The sequence below is a fragment of the Arachis stenosperma genome, chromosome 6 (genome assembly GCF_014773155.1).
Source record: "Arachis stenosperma cultivar V10309 chromosome 6, arast.V10309.gnm1.PFL2, whole genome shotgun sequence".
In the NCBI taxonomy this organism is placed as follows: Eukaryota; Viridiplantae; Streptophyta; class Magnoliopsida; order Fabales; family Fabaceae; genus Arachis; species Arachis stenosperma.
The window spans coordinates 124,428,127-124,447,981 of NC_080382.1; the positions used below are offsets into that span (position 1 = coordinate 124,428,127).

Consider the following 19,855-nt stretch of genomic DNA (forward strand, 5'->3'; position numbering starts at 1 on the left):
AATATGCTCTATTCACACTTGGAATACAAAATTTTTGTTATTATGTATCTGTCAACAACCAAACATGTTTTATCCCTCTGTATATCTATTTTCAGTATTTTAAGACACAAACCAAACACACCTATAATAATAATAATAATAATAACAAAGTGAATTATCCTCTACCAACTCCTAAGCAATATTACACACTACCTCCAATAATACGAATTTAGCTTGTGCAAGTAAATTGTTGTTGTATTCTTTTTTTTTTTCACAAAGGATTTTGAATCTCTTACAAAATAAACTAAACTAAACCAACAAAAGAAAAAATCAAGGAAAACTTTTGTTTTTTTTGGGGGGGGGGGGGGGAAAAGGCGAGATCCCAGATTCAAATTCAATGAACATTGTTGGAAGTTGGCCTAAAATTCAAACACGTTTTGATAAATCTCACTACAAAAGTTGACAAGTCGAAATATTTAGTCTCTCCACTCTCTAGTACCAAAATCCATCCTTTGAGCTCTAGTTGTCTCCTGTTTTAGCATATTAAAGCATGTGATTTGCCTAGATTAACATGTTGACCTAAATCAATTGCACTGACAACAACAGTAGGATACATTAAGAAAATGTGTTGCTTATCAGTTGTCACGAATAAAGATCCATGCAAACTCATCAAGTTTCAGAACTTCAATATCAAAAACAAATTAAGGCCACAATGTTAGAATATTATCTCAATGCGGAAAAGGTGCCTTTGCAGAAGTCACACTACAACACACACTGTAGATAGCAATTCATTTTTATTTTAACTCAATAATAATAAAATTAGACTTTAAGATTAAAATATATTTTAAATAACTAGCTTTGCACTTTCTATTTTCTTTTCTTCAATGACTGATGATGTCTTTTTATTTTATTAACAATGGAGCTAAAGAAGCCCAAACAAAGACAAAACTAAGAAGCAACTATCCTCAAATGGCACGTGCCAATCGCATCAGAATGAAAGCAAAGCGAAATACATGAAGGTAAGGTAAAGAAAACATGACAACCAACCATCAAGCTATGCCCAAAGTTAACAAGTCCATATGCACACGAATTCGCCTCACAGTACTGGTGATTCAAATTCCAATTACATAATTTGCCACACCTATCCTTGATAGCCAAGACAATGGCCTTAAAAGAATGACATTCAATCCCTTCCTGGGAACACAGTTTCACTACAGCCAAAGAATCCACCTCAATATGAAGGCTTTCCAATCCAAGACTTAAAACTAAGTCAACACCTAGGAAGACACCCCAAAGCTCTGCTACTGTAATAGTTCTATAAGCTAAATTGGCACCAAAACAAGTAATAAAATTTTCATTGCTATCCCTAATAATGCCTCCACAAGCAGCTCTCCCATTCTGCAGGACAGATCCATCAGTGTTTAATTTAAAGAAAGGCGGATTAGGTGGCATCTACTTAACCTGCTTATCAATGAAAGTACCCACTTTCTTCTTCACATTGCCGACAGTAGTATACGTATGTTGAACATCATTGGCAAGATGAATAGCAAGAGTAGCTAACTTTCCTTCTTCAAGAACCTCAACGGCATAAAAAATAACCTTATTGCGCCGGTACCATAGCAAATCCATCGTGGTAGCAAAAAAAAGAGGCCACGCACCGCCTTTAGAAGAAGTATTGGGAGATAAATTATCCAACAACTAGATCAAAGAGGAGTGTCGAAGAAGTTACCAGTCACCAAACTGTTGTCAATGCTCATCCATGTTCTTCTTGCCACTTCACAATCGCGGAGGATATGGAGCAAAGACTCGGGAAAATTATGATAGACACCACATCGATCATCTGATGTCATGTGTCGTTTACAACGCTGCTCATTGGTAAGAAGAGCCTCATTTGCAACAAGCCAGCAGAACGTGCGCAACCACTGTGGGGCCTCGAGCTTCCAAATTTGACGGAACAGAGATGATCTATCCTCTTTTGCATTGCTAAAAAATAAGGCACCAGCTGACTTCATTAAAAATTGGCCATTGGATGTAGGGAGCCAGGCCAAGCTATCTTCCCCAAAACCTGGTTCTGGAGGCTTAATGGCAGCAATAACCGGGAGCCAATCCTCACCCAAAATCAAGGAAATCCGTTCATAATCCCATCTACCATCAATAGCATAATCACATACCTGTTTATCAAGCATGTCCTCAGTAACCTCCAAGTGAGCAAAATCTACGAGATTGTGAATACCCGGTATCAAATGATCTGACAAAAAATTCACAATATTCCCTGCACCCACCCTCCAAATCAAATTATTTTGAAATATCTTCCAAACACTTTGAATTCCTTGCCAAACATTAGAACTTGATTGATGCTTCTTGAAGGAAGGAAGAGGATCCTCCCCATAGCCATATTTGCTCCGGATCACTTTTACCCATAATTTCTCCTTATTCTGGACAAGCTTCCACGCCAGTTTTATTAAATTGGCATTGTTTGTCACTTTTGCTGGCCGAAAACCGAGACCCCTTTGGTTATTTGGGAGGCATAATTTATCCAAACTAAGCAAATGTGGCTTTCGCTCCAAATCAACACCATCCCACACAAAATTTTTACAAACACTATCAATTTTATCACAAATACTCATAGGAAGCTTCATTGTTTGCATAACATAAGAAGGAATAGTCACCAAAGCAGATTGGGCTAGAGTTACTCTACCAGCTAGAGAAAGGCTTCGGGATTTCCAAGAGTTCAGTCGATTCGACATTCTATCAATGATAAATTAAAAATCTTCCTTTCGAGCTCTACCATGAAGAAGAGGAACACCCAGATACTTACCCAAATTATTCATAAGTCTCATACTAAGAGCATCACTTAACCTATGTTTTCTTTCGAAACTCATATTATTTGAAAAGAAAACACAAGACTTAGCAAAATTCACCTTTTGACCTTAACATCGGCAAAAAAGATCCAAGATACCACGCACGACTTCTACTTGATCCATAGTTGCTTTTCCAAAAAGAACAATGTCATCAGCAAAATAGAGGTGGAAGAGTTGCGGACCTCCCCTGCTAAGCTTAATAGGCTCCCAAATTCTATTATTCACTGTTACTGAAATTATTTGAGACAGGCGTTCTATGCATAAAACGAAAAGATATGGAGAAATTGGATCACCCTAACAGATTCCTCTACTCGGGGTGAAAGAGACTGAAGGTGACTCATTCCAAAGAACCTGCATCTCCGCTGACGAGTAACAGTGAAAGATCAAATCAGCTAGATTGTTGGGAATGTTGGCTTCCAGCAAAGTAATTATGATAAATTGCCATTTCAATCGATCATATGCTTTTTCAAGATCGGTTTTAATGGCCATGAATCCGCCCTCACCCTTTTTATTTCTCATAGTATGGAGGACCTCTTGTGCCACCAAAATATTGTCCGCACTCTGTCTGCCTGGAACGAAACTACATTGAGCAGGGCTAATAAGTTTGGACATGATTTCCTTCAGTCGTTGAGACACAATCTTGGTAATGAGTTTGTATGATACATTACACAAACCAATTGGCCTGAAATGCCCTGTGGTCTTAGGATTATCAATCTTTGGGATAAGGAAAATATAAGTATTATTCACTACTTTAATCTGTTGATGATCTTGGAAGACCCTTTTAACCCAACTGATTAGAAAATCTTTAACAAAAGACCAATTACTTTGATAAAATATCGGAGGCAAACCATCAGGACCTGGAGCTTTCCAAGCCCCCATTGCAAAGAGGGAAGTTCTAATCTCATCAACTGTCACCTCCTTAGTCAACATTGTTATATCCTCCTTAGAAATCGCTGGAAACAAACCCGGAGCTTCCAATCTCTCATACCCGGAATCTTTCGTATAAATGTTCTGAAAAAAATTAAGGCTATGATTTTGCAACTACTGATCCTGCTCAATCCAGACATCTGCTTAGTCTTTCAGCATACTTACTCTATTTCGTCTCTTTCTTGAAGTGGCTACACCATGAAAATAGAAGGTGTTCCTATTTCCATAATTTAACCACGTACATCTTGAACATTGCTTCCAGTATATTTCTTCTTGAATGAGCAAATCTTCTAATTGAAGATCTTCAAGGAAAGGAATCGGCTCAAAAGAAAGATTTGCAGAAAATACTATTAAGCCTGGCTAAAATGCGAGATTTTCTCTTTGCAATATTATCAAATACTTCATTATTTCAAAATTTTGCAACGGACATGAAAGATGAAATATTATCCTCCAGCAGGTTATTAGTAAACCAATTATTAATCAATAGCGCATGAAAATCCTTATGAACAAGCCAAGGAGCTAAGAAACGGAAAGGTCTAACGAAGGAATTACCATGATAATCCAAGTTAAGTAGGATGGGCACATGGTCGGATTTCAACTTTGGCAGGTGCTTCACCAGAGCCTGCGAGAACTGCAGAGACCATGAGTTATTTGCCACATACCTGTCCAGTCTCCTCCGGATGGTCCCCCGGCTGCCAAGTAAAGAGTTCCTCCTGGAACCTAATATCGTGCAATTCGGAATCAAGAAGACAGGCGGCAAAACGACAATGATCTCCGGATAAGTTGGAAACCCCCCCCCCCCCCAGTGTCTGCACTTATAAGCACACAATTAAAGTCGCCACCCACACACCAATCGCCCTGAATGAGACCTGCCAATCTTCAAATATTAGACCAAAGATCTGCCGTGGAGCAATATTGGAAGATCCATAGACAACAGTTAGAAACCAAGGAAGCTCATTTTGAGAAGCTATCCTCAGGTGGACAAATTGCCTATGCGATTCCAGAACCTCAATACACCAAAATGTATTATTCCACAACACCCAAATACCTCCAGAGAAGCCAACACCTTCCACAAGATGCCAAGAAGAGAAACCAAACTTCCAAGCAATGTTTGTTGCCTTTGTTCCAGAGATACGAGTCTCCAGTAAACAGAGTATATTAGAGTGATAACGACCACATAAATCCTTAACCAACCTGGGAAAACCTTTAGATCACACACCTTTGCAGTTCTATGTTATTATATTCATAATAAACAACAACAACGGAAGAAGGCAGAAAACACAGTAAGAAAATACTGAAATCAGCTATTACATAGGAGTGGGATCATCCACCCCATACCTGTTAAAGCTTGCTCCACCATGGGAGAAACTGAGACAGAAACCACAGGAGAGTTTGCATCAACCATTGCTCCGGGGTCCGGTGGATTTGACGTTGTACCCACGTCTCCCATATTGCGATTTACTTTATTTGCAGTCCTGGTATCCTCCTTCGAAGGAAGATATGTTTGAACATAGGGAAGCCCTTCCAAGCTCAGCTTGTCACCTCTAGTCATGAATTGTGCCTGTCTAATCAAATTAATTGAGTGCCAGTAATCATCTTCCTTCCGATTTTTTGCTGCAGGACTAGGTGAGGAGTCTACTTCTTTCCCCTTATTCACCATTACTTCAAAACTTTGACTCCCTGCTTCCTTCCTCTCCATTCGCGTTTTTGATACCCATTTGCTCTGGATAGCAAATAGATTAGACTTGAGAATGAAAAGAGTCTTCCCAGTTTGGATTTTCTTACTTCTTCCCTCCTGAGATGGAAGTTTCAATTTCTCCTTCTTTCCTTCAAAATGTTTGGGCGTGTGAGTTGAGGCTATGTTGCCCAAATAAGGAGTTATTAGGTCTTTGGATTCCTCATTGACCAACAAGTTGAAACATGAGCCCAGTTGAACTTGCACTTTGGGCCCTAGCCCACTTCCTTACTTAGGGCGAACTCCTCTATGTTGGTTCTTGCTCACAAGCATCTAAGGCCCAAAAGAAGTGGTTTAATTTCCAACATTCTCATCAACCCTTCCCGTTGACTTCGCTTGCACCTCTTTCACAATCCCCCTTTCTTTGGGAATCACTTCCGAATTATCCAGAGCCAGATTAGGTGCATCCAAACCTTCCCCATTTGCTTTAACCATCGGAGTGGTCTCTGTCGTTGCCGCTTGCGGATGCATCTTGGCGTTCGTGACTCCTCCATTAGGAAATTCCTCCCTTCTATGACCATACCTTCCGCACCCAAAATATATCAAATGCAAGCTCTCATACTCTATCCTGAACTCTCGGCCTAATACTTCAATGGCCGGAACAAGTTTACGCCGTAAGTCAATCTCAACGCATAGCCGCGCAAATTTTCCCCTCAAGTGAATTGACGTGGTTTGGTTAATTTTGAGCATGGAACCTATCTTTCCCCTTGCTCTCCACAAGAACGGTTGAGTGTATAATTCCACAGGTAAATCTAGAATCTGCACCCACATTGCAATTCTTTGAAAATCATTAGCATAAGGGTTAAAGAATGGTCTCCATCTCTGTACCAAGAGATAATGGTCAGCAGCCTTCCAAGGGCCTTCGAACAGAGCATGTCAATAATCTTCCTTGTCTAGGAATCGAACTAGGAAAAAATTCCCAGTTAAGTCAATGACTTTGACTTCACCTTTCCTTGCCCATACCCGTTAAATGCAGGCATCCATAGCACGGAACCCAAAGCTTTTCCCCAGAAGTTTGACGATTAGGGAAAACTTCCAAGGCTTGCACCATGTGTCGTATTCTTCCAGGGACACTTCGAGTACATGTTTTGGATTGAAGGGGGCTGCTTCCTCCGTGGTTAATTCCACAACCTCATCTAGAGAATAATCCTCAGCCACCAATTGAACAATCTCTGCTGGAGATAAATCTATCTCGGCTCCCCCCAACATCAGACTATCCTTATAAGAATAGCTCCTCGTCGTTCCTGAAGCTACCATACCCGTCAGTATAGAATCCGATTTACTCCTCTGCGCGGACCTTCTTGTTGCGTGGTACCTCCTCTGCTTCTGACAGAATTTAATCCCCGTTGGGTTTAGCTTTCTTGACACTTCTTTGTATTTGGTCTTTTTCTTGAGAAGATTTTTCCTCCGCTGCCGCCTTAGGGTTTAGAGAACGTTCCATTTCTAATCTATTATCTCTGTTAATATTGACTGAGAATGTCTTTGAGGTTAGAAGTAAATCACCGGTGTTGTCAACATCCTAAAATTACAATTAATTATTAGTTATTTATATAAATTAGTCAATTAGATACTACCAATGACAAAAAAAATAAAAAAATTAATTAATTTTTAATAGAATTTATAATTGTAACTGTACCCACAAATTGAATAGGATAACTGGTATGCGAAATTGTGATCATCAATGGCGCCATCAACATGGTACGCTCATTGCAATCTCAACTCTTCATCACAACTTCGCACAACTAACCAGCAAGTGCACTGGGTCGTCCAAGTAATAAACCTTACGCGAGTAAGGGTCGATCCCACGGAGATTGTTGGTATGAAGCAAGCTATGGTCACCTTGTAAATCTTAGTCAGGCAGACTCAAATGGGTATAGATGATGAATAAAACATAAAGATAAAGATAGAGGTACTTATGTAATTCATTGGTAGGAATTTCAGATAAGCGTATGAAGATGCTTGGTCCCTTCCGTCTCTCTGCTTTCCTACTGTCTTCATCCAATCCTTCTTACTCCTTTCCATGGCAAGCTTATGCAAGGGTTTCACCGTTGTCAGTGGCTACCTCCCATCCTCTCAGTGAAAATGTTCAACGCACCCTGTCACGGCACGGCTATCCATCTGTCGGTTCTCGATCAGGCCGGAATAGAATCCAGTGATTCTTTTGCGTCTGTCACTAACGCCCCGCCTTCAGGAGTTTGAAGCACGTCACAGTCATTCAATCATTGAATCCTACTCAGAATACCACAGACAAGGTTAGACCTTCCGGATTCTCTTGAATGCCGCCATCAGTTCTTGCCTATACCACGAAGACTCTGATCTCACGGAATGGCTGGCTCGTTTGTCAGGCGAGCACTCGGTTGTCAGGCGATCAACCATGCATCGTGTATCAGGAATCCAAGAGATATTCACCCAATCTAAGGTAGAACGGAGGTGGTTGTCAGTCACACGTTCATAGGTGAGAATGATGATGAGTGTCACGGATCATCACATTCATCAAGTTGAAGAACAAGTGATATCTTGGACAAAGAACAAGCGGAATTGAATAGAAGAACAATAGTAATTGCATTAATACTCGAGGTACAGCAGAGCTCCACACCTTAATCTATGGTGTGTAGAAACTCCACCGTTGAAAATACATAAGAACAAGGTCTAGGCATGGCCGTGAGGCCAGCCTCCCAATGATCTAAGAACTAGATGTCCAAAGATGATCTAGAGATCTAAAGTGTTCAAAAGATGAAAATACAATAGTAAAAGGTCCTATTTCTAGGAAACTAGTAGCTTAAGGTTTACAAAGATGAGTAAATGACATAAAAATCCACTTCCGGGCCCACTTGGTGTGTGCTTGGGCTGAGCAATGAAGCATTTTCGTGTAGAGACTCTTCTTGGAGTTAAACGCCAGCTTTTATGCCAGTTTGGGCGTTTAACTCCCATTTTGGTGCCAGTTCCGGCGTTTAACGCTGGAAAATCTGAAGGTGACTTTGAACGCCGGTTTGGGCCATCAAATCTTGGGCAAAGTATGGACTATCATATATTGCTGGAAAGCCCAGGATGTCTACTTTCCAACGCCGTTGAGAGCGTGCCAATTGGGCTTCTGTAGCTCCAGAAAATCCACTTCGAGTGCAGGGAGGTCAGAATCCAACAGCATCTGCAGTCCTTTTCAGTCTTTGAATCAGATTTTTGCTCAGGTCCCTCAATTTCAGCCAGAAAATACCTGAAATCACAGAAAAACACACAAACTCATAGTAAAGTCCAGAAAAGTGAATTTTAACTAAAAACTAATAAAAATATACTAAAAACTAAACCAAATATACTAAAAACATACTAAAAACAATGCCAAAAAGCGTACAAATTATCCGCTCATCAATAACCCTCTATGAATTTATTTATAAGGTCCACATTATCAGTTATCTTTTTAACTTAGAATAAGATAAAAAAAATATATGGATTATCAGATATATGAATTTCAACAATAAAAAGAGGTCTTATCAATTAGGTTGAGTAAAAGTGTGGGTATATCCAATAAACCTCATTTTTGCAGGGTATCATTTAACATATTAATAATGAAAAAAACGTAAAAAATTATCATTAAAAATACCTCCGTCAATGTTTCTAGAAATAATTAAATATATATTGCTTAGAACCTACCAATAAGAGTGGATCAAATATCTCTACACAACTCTTTTTTAATACTTATTTTGTCTCTTTATCAAAAACTACAAAACATGCATCGTCATAGTCATCCATGATACCAAACTTGATTTAGTACCTGATTAATAAAAAAATAGACCTATTCAATATATAATCTATTGCTATTAGACTTTAATTTTAAAAAATAAATAAAAAACTTTGGAATTACGAATAAAAGAAGGCATCCACAACTATAATTTATATTTACCAAAAAATAAAAAGTTTAAATTTATAGCTAAGAATCCAAAAAGAATTAATTACCCATCATTGACTTTTAATTTAATAATACTGTACTTGATAGATTTGTGATCATTTTCAAAAATTTTTGTACTTTCAATTTCAGCAAGATATCCAATACTATCTAAAATAGATTAAGATAAAAAGGGTTTGTTGTCAATAACTTTGCTAAAAAAATCAATGAAATAAATAAATTTATTAACCAAATAGGTGTAATCGAATCCAGAAGTATTGAAAGTATCAAAACTCAAAAAACTAAATTCATATTGTGGGATACTTGACGATTTCAGAAGTCTGTACACATCGATACGTTGGTTTAAATTTACCACATATTCATGATGTGTAGTCTTAAAGTTACCTACATTGCACCCAACACTAAAATATGTGATTAGATACACCATTCTTTCTCTTAGCAATTCCACGAATCGAGATACAAAAGCCTTTTAAACTGAGGTATGTATTTTTTTTCTCTCTAGAATTGATGAACAAAAATCAAAGAACAATTAAAATGAGGTAAATAAACATATTTTAAATATCAATAATATAAATTATTAAATTTAATATTATTTAAAAAAGTGGTAGGAAACTCATGCCTTCATCGAACCAAACCATCTCAATCGAGCATGACAATGGAGAATTTTCGTAACTCGATAGTGTCCAAAATCTTATCACTTGTAAACATACACACAAATTATTCTAGGATTGATCTCAATAATTTTGTGAACACGAAACGCCATTGAAAAATGATAAAAAATAAAAGTTTAACGGGAGTAATTAATTGTACTAAGCAAGAAAGATGCAGTGCTATGCATTTCTAATTCGTACTTTTATAATTGACTTATAGGTAAAATTTTCTGAAACTTAATTGACTTTGATTTAAATTTAAAATATAAATCCTAACAACTAACTAAAAGATAATATTAATATGTAAATGAAATTATTGTTCTTACACGAAAACTAATTGAATAATTATTAATTATTATTATTATTACGTGAAAACTAATTCGCACTTAGTTATAAATCTCAAGTGATAAAACTAATTCGTACTTAATTCAAAAAATAATAAAAATATCTTCCTAATTATTATTTAAATAGAATTATTATTATTATTATGTGAACTTAGTTAATTCATCTGTAAATTTAAATTAAAAAGACTCTCTTATCTTTTTATTTAGTTTGTTTAAATAAAACTTAATTTTTTTTCAAAAATCACAATAATTATGTGAACTAATTAGTTTAAGAATAAATTTAAATTAAAATAAATTTAAATTATTTTTTTAATTTTAATTTATTAGCTTAAGAATATAAGGTAACTACAATAATCAATAATTAAAGAGAGTAATATGTAAATAATTTAAAATTTAAAAAATAACAACTTAAATAAATAACTTAAAATTTGAAAAATGACCATTTAAACAAAACACCATAAGCAAATAATTTGAAATTAAAAAGTAACATCCAAGTAAATAATAATTTATAATTTATAAATAAAACTTTAAAAAGTTCTAATAAACAATGTAAATAAATAATAATTTATAATTTTTAAAAAATTTTAATGATGACACTTAAGTAAATAATTAGTTCAGTAACAACTTAATCAAATAATAAGTTATAATTTATAAATAAAATTTAAAAATTTTTTAGTGATAATACTTAAACAAATATTTAGTTTAACAACATTAAAAATTAAATATCCAACAACTTTAAAAAATGTATTTAAAAATTCAAAAGCTAATAACTTAAGCAAATAACAAATTATAATTTATAAACAAAATTAAAATTTTTTTTATAATAATACTTAAACAAATAAATTTTTAAATTAAAGAGCGTTAAGTGGGCACTTTATTGTATTACTATAAAAATAGATTTTTATTTTTTTATTTATTTTTTTTTTTTCAAAAAACGGTGGCAAGATGGTAATTGGAGTGTGGCGGTAGAACCAATATTCGGTGAAGATGCGGCACCCAGCCCCACCCAGTGAAGCGAGAAAGCGCCAACAAATAATAACAAAAAATGCTTTGTTCATTCTGAGCGTTGGTAAAATTAGAATAGAAGCCTTTCCCAACGACGAAAATCACGACCCTTCTCCAAAACAAACCGCCCCTCCCCCTCTCTCCCTTTTTTTCATGTCCATCTTGCCCTCACAAGCCCAGCCAGCACCATCGTCTTCTTCATCTCCTTCAACTTCAAACCCTAATTCCCAATATGGATTCCCGAATTCTCTTCCCTCTTCCTCAATTTCCTCTCTCTCTTCGCAATTCAACAACTACGACAGCAACATCGATGCTTCTTTCGGATCCCTTCGAATCTCTGATCCCCAATCTCCCTGCCACCATCCAGGTTTGGATTTTTGCATCTTCTTTCCTTTAATTTCTGTGTCTTCGATTTGTACTTCGTCGTGAAATTGTGGCTGTGTTTTGGTCGGTGAGGGTTGTTTTCGGTAATTCAGGTTTTACTGTTTAGGTCAAAAATGAGAATATGAGAGGGGAAAAAGATAAGGACTATCAACTTATTAATATATCTTTCGAGGTTAATTTTTTGGGTGGTTTGTGGTTGCGTGGCTTAGGCTTTGGTTTGGTAAAGTTTTAGAAGAGGTGTATAAGTTCCCCATTTTGTGTTTCGTCAATAAAAAAAATTTTTAAAAAGTCGGAATAAAGCAACTAAGGTGGAGTTTTGAAGTTAGTTTGTATTTTTCAAAATTTTAAAGTCTAATATAATTTTATATATTAACTAATTTTAAAATTTAACGTTTAAATTTATGGCTTTTATAGTATTTTTAAATTTTAAAAAGCTATTTTATCAAAGGTAATTGTTGTTACTTGTGTTTATTAAAAATTATTTTTAATTTGATTTACCAAATATAAATTTTACATTTAAAAAAAAAAGCTATCTTTTAAAAGCTAGTTTTTATAAATTATTTTTAAAAAGTAAAAACTTTACCAAACTAATCCTTAGTGCGGTCGAATTGAGGATGTTTGATTTTCTCTGTTTGTTTTGGTGCTGCTTGTTCATCAGTTGATTCTCTTTGTGGTTGTATATGGCAGGTTCATCAACTCAAGCTACAGAAGATTCTCGTGGACCTTCCGAAAAGGTATTTTGATTTTCCTTTTTGGAGTGCGGTTGCCCGTCCACTGTCTTGACCTCTCAATGACTGCATCTCTGTTTAGTATCTAATATGGACTAGGACTGTGTTTGGGGTGTATTTTAAAGGACTTATCCTGTTCTTGTTGTTTTCTCGTAACTAAAGTGTCCGAATTGTAGAATTATATAGTGTTTGTGTATATGGTAGGTTACTGTTGATCTTTTTTGCTAGTAGGTGATGGAGTCGGTGTCTGCAAGTGGTATAAGTTCTTCTTCACCTTCACAAAACTCTGGAATACATTCTAGGAGTCACGCTGGAAAACGAGCAGGTGGATCATCCCACTCATCAGGGAAGACAGCAGGAATGCTTTCCTCTCATAGACATCAACAGAATCCTGTGTCTGCAAATTATCCTGGAAGTTCCCCTCCACTGGGAAGGAGATCTCAGATGGTGAATGGCAATTACTTGCTGAATTTTCAGTATGATCCAATATCCCGTTCTCAACCAAGAGGGCCTCCACCTCCTCTTCCAAGAAGGCAACGGAAGAGAAGGCCATACAACAAGGATTTGTTTCTGCAGGCAAATTACAGATTCATGGTCCTAGATACAGGAAATTATTCTCCCCAGTCGATGGATCCAGATAAAATGTTGCAGTGGGAGGATATTATATGTGTGACATATTCAACCCCCTTCCCAGTTCAGTGCCCAATTTGTTTGGAGTATCCTCTGTGTCCCCAGATAACCTCATGCGGGCATCTTTTTTGTTTCCCATGTATACTACAGTACTTGATGCTGGGTGAAGAGGATCACAAAGGTGATTGCTGGAAAAGGTGTCCTTTATGCTTTGTGATGATATCTGTCAAGGATTTGTATACTGTCCACATAACAAATGTCAAACAATATCAAGTAGGGGATAATATTGAGTTCACATTTTTAACACGAAAAAAGGATTCATTTACTTTATCTCATAAAAATAAACAAGAGACAGATATTGCATCAAGTAGCAATGGAGATTTATGTGATCCGTTTTCCAAGTTCACACTCACATCAGATGTAGATCTCTCTGTTAGACACGCAATATCAGATCTAGATGGCTGGCTGGCCAGAGCTGATTCAGGGCTTGTCGATGACCTGGAGAAGCTTCCATATGTTTGTGCTGCAATGCAACAACTAAAACAAAGGAAGAAATATTGGAATGAACATAGGGCTTCTGACATTTCTTCAAGGCTTATTGATTCTGAACATCAGATACAATTGACAGCTGCAAATGCTGTGGATGCTGATGGTGAAACCCATTCTAATGGATCAAGGATTTCCACTGTAGATTTCCAGGACCAAAGTAAGGGAATAATATTGGATAAGTCAACTGCTGAAGCCTGTCCACATCAAACTTTGGATGGAGAGAAATTGATAGAACAAGAAATCAATCCATCCTCATCATATGAGGAGAAGAATGGTGTTCAAAGGCATTCAAATGGAATTGGAGAGACGAAGGAAAGTGATTCTTACAATTTCTTCCAGGTTTGATGACAACTTCATGCTTGTCTCTGTATTACCCCCTATTTAGTTTTCTTCACGTTTTTCTAATTGAAGTAACAAGTGTTTCACCATAAGAATTGTATACTGATTCTGTTGAGCAGTTTGGCATGATCGTATTTGTAAGATATAGGTAAGATATGTTTAGACTACTAGTGTGTTTAGTTTATACAGGGTTTGGCATAGGATAAGTTTAGGTTTTTAAAGGGTTTGCATAGATGGAAGGAAGCTTTAGTTATATTATAGTTTTCTACATTTTGGATGTATTTTAAAGTTGTAGAGAGGATAGAGTGTAATTGAAGGTGTGAGAGGGAAGACAAAATTGACAAATATGTTGAAAGGATCATGTTGCATGTTGGCAGCAACGAATGTCAAAATTATAGCTTTATTTTAGATAGAGAGAAAATGTGTGCTTTAGTTCTAAAATCTAATTAATCTAAAACAATTTGGGCTGGGGTTTGGGGTTGTCAGGTTGAGAGTACATTATAATTGTCATGGACCATCTCTCCGCAAAGGTTAGGCTGTTGGTAACTCGTGAATGGTTTTATATTTCTAATACACTCTATGTACAAATTCTGAGCTTTAAGTTTGGATAGAGCACGGACCCACCCTACCTTGTGCTAGAATTTATAATTTTGTTTAGGACAATAGGATGTTTAAGTACTGGAAGAAAGTGGAAACCATACCTTAAAAGCTAGATATTAAGGGGAAGGATCACTTTCCTTGAATACAACATCAAGTATCCGATACTAGCGACATGGGATTTTGGGCACCCCATAATACTCCCGAGTCCCTAACAGTACATCGACCTTAGAGAGCTGATGTCCACAACAGCCTCACTCTATCAACGCCAATCTAGTGGTAGCCATTCCACAGTCGTTTATTAGTATCAGGTATTCACCGTATCAGCCTATAGGTGATTAGCCATTCCACAGTCGTTTATTAGTATCAGGTATCCACCTTATCAGCCTATAGGTAGCCCTTTCTGTACCGTTGACAACTTAGCTCTGATACTATTGTTAAGTACCTAAGGAAAGTGAGAAACCACGCCTTAAAAGCTGGCTATTAAGGGGAAAAACCGTTCTCCTTAAATACGTCATCAAACCTCCCAAGTCTCTAACATAGGATAAGAAGGATCAAAATCTATATCATTTTTCTATGGAGGCTCTGATATTATGTCATTGACTGATTATTCTTAAAGCACTAATAGAAGAGGTACATAGATCAATGATGTTTCTGTGTAACCCTTTCCTTTGGAGGATGAACACTAAATGTGGGAGATAATCAGTTTATTCTCTTAGATCAGTCTTCTAACTTGAAGCTGTAGTATAAAACTAATATGCTAAATTATATATGAGAAATTAATTAAATTAGGGTTACTATAATAGCAATGGCAATATTATTAGCTTAAATTCTTAACCAGTTCCCTATCTACCTCTGATGTCTTGTGACGTAGTGAGCTGTGCATAGATAGATAAACAATGCAAAGGTTAAATTCTACAAATTTAGTTCGCTGGTCTGGATACCACATTTTCAAAGGTGGCAAACCCTAACTTATTGGCGAAAATGAAAACAAACTGCAAGTAATGCTTTAGTCAATGCGAAAAAAGTATGATAACATCACTTGGGTTGCTTTAATAAAATAGCTTTGGTGACAATCTATTGGGCTTTTCTTGGATGCATTAATAACGTAGCAATCTATTGATCGGCATGAGTTTCAACAGCAAGCTTCTGCATAAGACTGTACTCCTTCCATTTCACTTTTCACAAAAAGTACACATAATAAGAAATCACTAACTTCAAAAATATTGGAACTGTTTAGGCTAAATTATTACCTTGAAAATTTTCTTTTCTCTTACCTTCGATTAAATGCTTAGTGCACATATTTGGTGTACTGTAGTTAGGACAAAAAGTATATAAACATTCTGAATCTAATCAAATGCCAAATATTGTTAGACAATGTTTAGTTAAGAAGTGACTTATTTTTGTGGGTTGGCAATAGTTCAAGACACGACAAAATGTCAAAGGAAAAATGAAGGCAAAGATCATTTATGGCCGGCCAATTAATGTTGTTTGTTGGTACCAAAGCTATATTGATTTTCTTTTCCTTGAATGATTGATCTATTTTCATCATGTCACTGTGGAGAGTAGTTGTTTTGTTGAGATCTGTGGACAGAATACTATTATTGCCTGCGAAATTGCTTGGTTTTTTTTGTTTTTTGTTTCTCTTTTTGCTTTGTTTTGGTTTTTTTTTTTAAATGACTCTTATACTTTAAAAAGATAAGGCAATGCTTCATGACTCCATTATTACTTTTTATATGGTATTGTAAGAATGCATAATCTTTTCACATTAAGATCTGAATCGCCTATAGGTTTGGTGCCCTCCCTTGCAACTTTGTGCTTTTGAATAATTGAACTTTGGTCAACTGTTAGTGCCAAATTGTTTATACTAACTCATTCTAAAACCCTCTCATCATTCCTGACAATTGGACAAATTTAGAAGAATTGCATTGAGATGAGGAATTGTTTCTTTTGCTTTTATTGAGCAATTTACAAATGCCTTATGCTTAACAACTTCCTATTTATTACCCATCTAATGATGAAATTTGGTTGTTACCATTTTCATATCTATTTCAGGCTGTGGATGGCCAGCATATAATTCTCCATCCACTGAACACGAAATGTTTACTTCATCATTATGGGAGTTATGACATGCTTCCACACAGGTTTGAACAAGAAGTGCTTCTTGGTTTGCGTGATAATTCAAATGCAATTGTCATATTGTGGAACTTTTTAAAGTTTATGGAGATGGAAATTGATTTATTCTAAACTTCAATTTTGGGTTCATAAACATGTATACACCACAAAACAAAGCTTTTAAATCTGTAAATTCAATGCACATAAAAAATAACGTTTGGTGCTATAGAAGATGCATCTCACACAAACTAGTAAGGTTTTACCATACTTATTTCATGATAATAAATATCTATTAACATCTACAGAATTAATCCTTAATTGTAGGCTAAGATAGTGGTACTTAAATCAAAGTATGTTTGGGTTGTAATTTTGGCTCAAAGAAACAAAATCAAGTACATAATTGGCGGAATGCACCTATCATGAGAAGTCAGAAGTTGCAGCAAACACTGCATAGCCTTGTGTTGTTTGCTGGGTTGATTAGGTGGACTAATTAATGCCATTTTCCTTTGTCAAAGATTGAATTTTCAGTAAATGTCATATTAGTATGTTTTAGTTTCAGTTGGAATGTTAATATTTTAAGTAGTACTACTTGATAGTTGATATTAGTACATGTTAATATCTATAGTTTCGGCTGCCTCTAATGGCCTTTTGACCAGAGTCTACTGATTGCAGAATAACGGGAAAGATTCTGCAAATGGAAACGGTTACCCAGTCCGAGGCCATGAGGAGGCGATATAAATTCTTAAGTCATTTTCCGTTGACAACAACTTTTCAGGTGCCCTTTAAAAGAAAATTATTTAATTCGAAGATTCTGTTATAATTTATAATAGGTATTTGCTAATTTTTCAGCTCTGTGAAATTGATTTGAGTGAGATGTTGCCTCCTGAAGCACTGGCCCCATTTATGGATGAAATAAAGAAGCGCGCACACCAGAGGAAACAACTCGCAAAGAAGGTATTTAGTTGTATCCTTGAATATTACATTTGTAGATTTCAAAAAGGCAATCAGACTCTCGCTGCTCTGACTTACTTCTTAGTTCTCTCACCCTTAATGCTTGTGTATAAGAACTTGACGTGGCTCTGTGAAATTGTAGTTATTCTGTGAAATTTCTCCCAAATTTTTATGGATGTCATATTTTCTTGATTTGTCTTGTCTCCTCTTGTTTGTCTGCCATTCTGTTGATCTGTGCCAGTGGGGCAAATTGTTTTAATGAAACCTTGTCAAGCTTGGGTCAGGCTTGAACTTGTGGGTTGTTGAAATTTGTTGGTGTGAGTGTGAGATAACAATTAAAATTGGCTTCGGTAATTTTTTTTTTTTTTTTTTTTTTTGTGGCTAAAACTTCTGCAATCACCTGCCTTTGAAGAATTGAAGTCATGTTATGTTATTATTCTAGGAGCAAAAGGAAAAATTCAAGGCGGAAGCTGCTGCCGCTTATTCTTTTCCCATTCCAAGTTATAAACTTGCTTCGTATGATGACACTCCAACATTTTCTATGGATGACTTTGAAGGTAACATTCTTTTTGGATGTTAGAAGATCAAATTAGTGGTACATGACTTCCATACTTGCACTTGGACTTTATGGCATTTTAAAGTGTTCTGCATAATCTGCATTTGATTTGGCTTTTCAATTGCACATTATCATCTCTTATGGGGTGTATAATTTTAATGTTTTCCTTTTTATTTTAGCCTTGGGAAATTCAGCTATGTCATCAAGTCCTCCAGTTGTTGGGGAAAGAAAAACATTCTCAAATGTTACCCGGCTTGGATTCGCCGCTGCTCATGATTCTCCATCCTTACAAATCCAAGAAACCAGCAGTACCCATAATAATAATACGGTCACTAGTCCTACTGGCACAACAGGTATAGTGAGATTATGTAAATTTGATATTTTTCTGCTCACCAAAATGTCATGCACTCATGCAATTGCTGAAGAATGAGCACCCTGCTATGAGGGCCTCAAGCATGTTTTATGTTCTAAAACAATTTGATCCTGTAGGTCCAAGAAATGTGGAGACACCATCATATTCCAATGTTACATCCAGAGCCGAATCAAATGTAAACATGAATGCACCAAACACAAATGACTTTGGGAAGAAGCGGAAAAAGCAAAATCGAGTTCTCCTATCGACATCTGGTGGCAGGCGTTACTGATTACTCTGGATTACTCTATAAGATTGTATGTTAGAAGGCTCCAATTTCATCCCGTGAAGCCCGAAGTGAAATTTGCGACTCCATCTAGACAATTTCAGTGTAGTTACCTACAATCTTATGGATGACATGTATTTTATGCGCTTGATTTCTTGTAGATAGGTATAGACGTGTGGAGAGAGAGAATAAATGATCTCATAAACAACCAAGACACGACGGTTTTAAGTACACTTTGAGATAGTTGACTGTCTTTTTGGTTTATCCAATGTTTTATGTAATGGCTTATGGTCGGAACAACACATTGTACAAGGGCCACATTTGCAAAACTTGTTACTTGGGTTGTGTTTGTTGCGAAGGAGTCGTCTCTGGGAGGCCATATGCTCGTGGCTGGGGTCAAAATAATCCCGATAGGGCTTTCAAAGTTTAGATGCTTGAAGGGTTTGGCATGAGAATTTTCTTTCTTGGTTGAAAACCAAAATGAAATGGATTCTTCGCTGCTGAGGCATGTGATGTAGTGGTAAAGAGTTCGAGTCCTAGTAGTTGCTAGGTTAGGGTGTGTGTGTGTTTGACTGTTCGTATGACAAAAAAAAATTGGACTCTTCTGAATCACTGCACGGAAGGGGTGTTTTGCGTTGTATCAATGGAATTACTTCGTGAAAAGTGGATACGCCACACACCCCTGAATATTCCATGTTCAGTCATTTTTACATATTCGTATTCTTTTAAGTCATGTATGATGTATCATATGGGTTGCATATATATATATAAAAGGTGTTTTCTATGGTGTTTAAAAGATATTGTCTAATTGTTAAAATAGGTTAAATAATTAATTTTAAATTTAGAAGTACAAAAGTTAAAATATTTTAAATATTTTAAAGTTATTATAAAAAGTAATTTAGGCAAAAGTTTGACTCCAAACAAAAGGTACCATAGAATCCTCCGTGCCTGAGTTGGTCTTCATCCTTA

The 19,855-nt window shown here is 36.2% G+C and overlaps 1 protein-coding gene across 1 annotated transcript; it reads left to right on the forward strand.

Moving 5' to 3' along the window:
- The first annotated feature begins 11,445 nt into the window (after window positions 1-11,445).
- Window positions 11,446-19,198, forward strand: LOC130933052 (uncharacterized). Its single transcript, XM_057862554.1, has 9 exons — window positions 11,446-11,766; window positions 12,471-12,517; window positions 12,743-14,029; window positions 16,682-16,770; window positions 17,414-17,516; window positions 17,591-17,695; window positions 18,135-18,249; window positions 18,428-18,601; window positions 18,738-19,198. The coding sequence occupies exons 1-9, from the start codon at window positions 11,553-11,555 to the stop codon at window positions 18,890-18,892; spliced, it is 2,289 nt and encodes a 762-aa protein (XP_057718537.1). The 5' UTR covers window positions 11,446-11,552; the 3' UTR covers window positions 18,893-19,198.
- Window positions 19,199-19,855: the final 657 nt, after the last annotated feature.